The following is a 6,041-nucleotide window of genomic DNA, read 5'->3' on the forward strand; positions in this document are numbered from 1 at the left end:
TTCAAATAAGAGTTTTCATGTTGAGGTGTATATAGAGAGCACATTAAAACCATACCCTAATAGGATGCTTAGGATCATAAGTCAAAGAGGGTTAATTAAAACCATAATTTAAATATAGTATGACATTATTATTCAAACAGTATTTAATATTTATTTATAGTAAAAATTATAATAGTAATTAATTTAATAGGATTAAAAAAGACTTAAAATACATCAAAATTTTTATGAATTTTTAAAATATTATAATTCATTATTAAAAATTGATAATTTGAGAATTTTTTTAATAAATGTTATAGGGGAAAATTAAATTAAACATAAAAATAAATGGTAAATATTGTTCAACGAGGAAGGCATTTGTTAATTATTTTGGCAATTTTCCCATATAAGTTTATTATAGGGTCTTAGCAAAAGTTAACAAAGCGTAAAAAAAAATTTAAGTAAGAATTTTGGGTATATCTTAAATAAATAAAAAAATCTAATGGACCTCCTAGATGAGAATGTTTTTTACTAGAATCACAAGATCAAGACAACAGGGAAGTCAGGTGCTTGACCGTAATACAATAACCATGCAAGCACTGATGGAAAGGTAGCTTCCCAATCATACCTCCCTCCCACCCAAAGTACAAAAATTGTTATATAAGGGTTGACTTCTAATCCAATTCCCCACCAGGGGTCAACAAGACTGGAGAGACCTAGTAGGTGCGTACTGAGTTGGGAGAAGACGAGATAGGTTAAAGCAAAATACTCCGGTACAGCAAGTAGGATGGTGCATTAGCATTCTGACGAAGAGGGTTCAGAAACCCTATATTAGTGAAAGGAAGTTAAGTTTAGTCTGGAAAATATGGTGAAACAGACGCTGCACTTGCCCTTACTAGACTTTTCAAACAAGATACACACTTGGAAAAGCTGCCCCCAGCAATACACTGGGAAAAGCAAAATAAATTGGGAATGTAATCTTATCTTAAAGAATAAAGAAAAAAAGAACTGAAGAAAGAGGTATAATCTACTGCTATGTCGAAATTGGGAATGTTAACATCAAATAATTATACTAGGTCGATGGGTTTTACAATTTATATGCATTCTTACATGGTTGCCTGCTGCAACTGATTGCACAAACTCTCTCTAATCTTCCTGGCCACCATCACCCTTTACTAACAGCAGATAAAACTAATATTCTCTTTATTGAACATGCCAGTCGCCTACATCTCATTGTGACAGCAGCTTTGAGTCGCATGCGACTATTTTAACCTGACCAACATTCTCCTGGCATTCCTCATTTTTAAACACAGCATCTTGTAAGATGAAGGTCCAGACATTGTCGCAGAATCTGTAGGTGTGCAGATGTCCCTATAACACATACAAGAAAAAAGAAGTAAACATGAGAAGCTTTATCATCTTATCAACCAGTATATAAAATAAATTGTTACATGGGAACTTGGGACAATCAGCAGGAGAAACCAGCCAGGTCAAAATTAGCGCCAGACAGATTGTCCACTGCGGTTAAATGCTGGAAAAAAAAAACACATAGAAAGAACAGCTCCAGACAGTTCAAGGTCACATGGCAGTTGGTACAGATTGTAATTATATTGTCCCAAAACAAGTATAAGTCATAGTTAGGATAAATCATGTGATTAAATAGCCAAATAATGCAAGAAACGAAAATAAAGCAAACGAAAAATGGATGTTGAATTGGTTTCTGTTCTAAAATTTTTTCCCTAGGTATAAATAATTCTGCCTCGAATCTGAACATGAGAAGAACACATAATGCACAAGAAAATAAACCAAAAATAAGATCAACAAGGCCATGAAGATGCTGAACGATTGCTAGAAATTGGTTCTTAAAAGAAAGGTGACAAGGACAGAATTACCAGCTGCACTCAGTAAAAAATTGACTTAAAATTATTAAAATCGATTTTGAGGAGCTGAATTCATTTTTTGACAGGCAGATGGCAGTAACTGAAATACCTACAAAGTCGAGTCAGTGAAGAAGAAAAAAGGAATAAATTAATAGATAGAAGGAAAATGTTATCCATAGAACTGAAGGGAAGGGTGTTATATCAAACCACATATCAACAAAAAGAAGAAGATATTGCAACACATGAACAAGAACCTCAATGCTCATTAACAACGTTTGGCAACTGATTCGCCACATTTTCAAATAATAAGCATAGCTGAGTTGAAATGTCATATCAAACAAGTGCTAAAAACTATGATATGTGAGATAAACAAAAAGAGCATATTCAAAAGAGAGGGATATGAAGAAGGCATCCTCCTGTTAAGAGGACAAAGCACAAATACTGAGATACACGGTCTATGGGAATCCTTAAAAGCCTTCACAAGGATTAATCACATGCAATGATTGAAGTTTTGTGCCTATTTCATTCATTATTTTTTATCTGAAACTATTGGCCAACTTTGACCGCATGTACGATCTCATTTTGATTTTCTTTTTTTGCTTTTGTCCTTTTGTGGGATGGATTCATGAGCAGAACTGCCTGAGAGAGAACACTACGACGACACTGCATGTCTCTTTAACTTGCATGCACATAGCTTGTGGCAGAAGCTATGTGGGCAACCTTATCATAATGGTTTTTGACAAAAAAATCATAGCAGTGGCAGACTAATTACAACAAAGCAACCAAGAGAGTTCAGATATATCTAAAAGAGTGTTGATGACAAGAAATGGTGGCAGAGAAAAGAGCTCTTAAAAAAATAAAATAAAATAAAATTGGCAGAAGAATGAGGAAAGGAAGTAAATAACACAAACGGATCATTGAACATATCTAGAAATTCATTAATGTTTATATGAAATTATCGACCAACTTTGACTGCATGCATAACCTCACTTTGAATTTTCTATTTTTCTTGTTTTCCTTTTGTTGGAAGAATTCATGAGCAGAACCGTTTGAGGGTGAACAAGACGATGTGTCAAGCGTCTTTACTTACATGCACAAAATGACGGGGAAAATAGCTTGTAGCAGGAGGTGTGCAGGCAACTTTATCATAATGGACTTTGAGAGAAAAATCATAACAGTGACAGAATTAGGCCAGAAATCCAAGAGAGCTCAGATATATTCAAAGAGTATTGATGAGAATAAATGCTTGCAGAAAAAAGAGCTCTGAAAAAATAGAAGGCAGTAGAATCAGGAAAAGAAGATAACAACATGAACAAAAGGGATTGATCAGCAATAAGAGGAGCTTAGTCCAGTTCTGAGGAGATGATATCTATGCATAGTTTTACGTGGTCTAATGCATTTTGTACAGTTCTCCTTGTATAGTAAAGGAGTTCAATTAGATTTTGATCAGTTTTTATATCTTTGGAAAGGATTCCTCATCCGTCTCATAAACTTTTTATTCATAATTAATACATCTTTTGTTTCTGATATATTAAAATAAAAAAAATAAAAAATAAAAAATCCTTCAAGCTCCATTTGGTTGCAGAGAAGGAAAGGAAACTAAATCTAAGAGAATTTCAAATCTTACAATTTTTTCTCCAGCCTACAACAAAATTCCAAGTTTTTCATTTCTTTTCCTGGGTTCTCTTGGGAATCAGAGTGTCAGATATACCCAGAGAATCAACATCAAACAAAAGAAAAACTACATTAACTACCCCAAAATGTTTTTTTTCCAAATACCTGGGACAATATCCTTTCTATAGGTAACCAACGATATATTGAAGACACCAAATAAAAAGAGGAGGGCGCACCCCAAGTACATGGGAGGTATACAAAGCAGGCGCTTAAAAAAACAGAAACATCTCAAAAGAGCACACAAAACACCCTCTCGCTAACTAACACACGACTGGTCAATAAAATCTAACAGAGAACCATAACCCTCTTGAATATGTTGGCAAATCCACTGGAAAAGGGTACAAATAAGAGAGTCCTTGAGCGCTTGATTAAAAAAAAAAGCCATAAAAATTGTAGATAAAAGCTGATTAAATGCACAAAACACACTTTCCTTTTCTCACCATCTTTCCATCCTATAACTATAGAAGAAAACTTCTAACTCAGGAGTCAGGAAACATTTTTTTTCCTTCTCACGTTCTATAATACTAAATTAGTTGCATCTTAGCTACCTAAAAGAATTGCTTGTATGCTTTCCTAATTATTCAACTGTTTTTCACATCAATTCAAAGAACTAGGTGAAACTTTTCAGCTCGAAAGATAATGTTGAACTCATATATGAAGAAAAGAAAACTTAGTTACGTGTTGGAACTACCTTGCGCTAACAACATAAATTAAATGAGCTAATGCATCAAAACCTACAGACACATGCCTTGGAACAACAAGAATACCAGAATCCACATCACATATTGCAACCTGTGGCAAGTATGTTCAACATAACATCCATTTTGCGAACAAAAACACTCAGAAAAATGAAAATACAATCCCAAATGTACCGTTTATAAAAGTTCAAGTAGGATGTAGACATTGACGGGTCCAATTATTTGACCTAAAAGCTGGAATATGTTATTTGAAATCCAAAATCAGGAATCCCAGGACACTCTAAATTTCAAAGCTCCCAAATCTATTGAGGACACACCTTGCAAACCTAATGCACTTTTTGCCAATTTTCATGGCAACAAAATAGCGTATGACAGATAATAGAGATACCTATAGTCAACAAAAATTCCCAGAAAATTCTTGGACTTAAGAATTCAATTCCAAGCACTTGAAAACAAACCTTGTGCACAACAACACAACTCTCAGGAGATCCATAAACATATCCAAAACCCAGAATTCAACCACAAAAAGGAAAAAGAAAAAAAATCCAAGAAGTTTACCTTAATGGTGACCTTGCTTTTAACTTGACTTTCCAGAGCTTCAGTCATAGACTGAAATCACAAAACAACAAGGCCATCAACCAACAACACAAAAATATTAACAAAATCAAATAAATATTCGCAAAACTAGCTCAAAGTCTAAGCAACTGTACCTTGTCGAACTGGACAAGAACTTGAATGGCGAGCTCTGGACTCAAAGTACCATTCTGAACCATCTCGTCCAATGTTTCCGTCAAACACATCCCGATCGTCGATCTACGATAAAGTTCAAACGTTGCCATTCTTACGATCTGCGAGAAACCATTCGCAAATCAGAAACACGGAACCCTAGTACGACTAGGTGAAATTTGAAACTAATACAAAGAAAAAACTACTAAAAATCATATATAATAAAGAGATTGAAGAAATTTCATGAGAAAAACTAAGAAATTTAGAGAAATCGAAAGCTGATAAAGAAGAAATTCAACAATGGCGATGTGAGAAGATTGAAACGGAACGAGAAAGACGAAGGGAAATGTTGAAGTTACGATAGATGGTGATGGAAGAGAGAGGAAGCAGAGACAAAATTGCCGGCTTTTCTCTCCTGGTTCTTGGGCTCTTGGATTGTTCCAACGAGTGTGAGAGGACAGAGATTGGGGGCTTTTTATACCCTAATTTCTTGGGTATATATAGGCGAAGAGAAAATGATGAAATGACAGATATGCCCTTTCTCTCCTTCTATTATTATTATAATTATTATTACAACCCAAATGCATGAATTTGAATTTTTTTTACCACTTTAAAATGAAATCTCAATAAACTCATAATTGGCATTTTTACCAAGTGTATAATTATCTTTATTTTTATAATTTAAAAAAAAATAAAAATGAAAAAAAAAATTAAACCATGTCATAGAATTAAAAAGGGTTGTACACTAAATAAATAGATGAATCATACGTTAGTAATAAATTTTAGGATAGGGGGCCAATAAAATCAATCATAAGTTAAAGTTTCATGTTTACTACATCAAATATTTTTTGTGGGGTGCTATAAAAAATTAAGCTAAAATTTTCAAGTTTTGTAGCCTACTAGGTCCAACCCTCACTTTGCAAACCGGGTTGGGTTTGAGTTTCATGTGTCCGTTCAGGAGGTTTAGCCCACCTCAACTTATAAGCCGAACTTTTTCGTGGTTGCAAATTTGTTCTATATATTAAATTTTTCATTCTCATTGGGACCATTTTTTATAAAACAGTTTTTTATTTTTTTAAATAGGAAA

The 6,041-nt window shown here is 33.9% G+C and overlaps 1 protein-coding gene across 1 annotated transcript; it reads right to left on the reverse strand.

The window, feature by feature from the left end:
* Positions 1-985: 985 nt before the first annotated feature.
* LOC117907739 (transcription initiation factor IIA subunit 2) lies at positions 986-5,417 on the reverse strand. Its single transcript, XM_034821387.1, has 4 exons — positions 5,314-5,417; positions 4,939-5,076; positions 4,787-4,837; positions 986-1,347 (listed from the first exon to the last, which is right to left on the reverse strand). Exons 2-4 carry the CDS (start codon positions 5,065-5,067, stop codon positions 1,207-1,209), a joined length of 321 nt encoding a protein of 106 aa, XP_034677278.1. The 5' UTR covers positions 5,068-5,076; positions 5,314-5,417; the 3' UTR covers positions 986-1,206.
* Positions 5,418-6,041: the final 624 nt, after the last annotated feature.

Source organism: Vitis riparia, chromosome 18 (assembly GCF_004353265.1).
Source record: "Vitis riparia cultivar Riparia Gloire de Montpellier isolate 1030 chromosome 18, EGFV_Vit.rip_1.0, whole genome shotgun sequence".
Lineage (NCBI taxonomy): Eukaryota > Viridiplantae > Streptophyta > Magnoliopsida > Vitales > Vitaceae > Vitis > Vitis riparia.

Bases quoted from the DNA above. Each gene is read 5' to 3' on its own strand.
- LOC117907739 (XM_034821387.1), bottom strand. From the start codon at position 5,067: ATGGCAACGTTTGAACTTTATCGTAGATCGACGATCGGGATGTGTTTG. The intron at 4,838-4,938 runs GTACAGTTGCTT...TTGTGATTTCAG, and splicing joins TTCTTGTCCAGTTCGACAAG to TCTATGACTGAAGCTCTGGA. The intron at 1,348-4,786 runs GTAAACTTCTTG...TATGTGTTATAG, and splicing joins AAAGCAAGGTCACCATTAAG to GGACATCTGCACACCTACAG.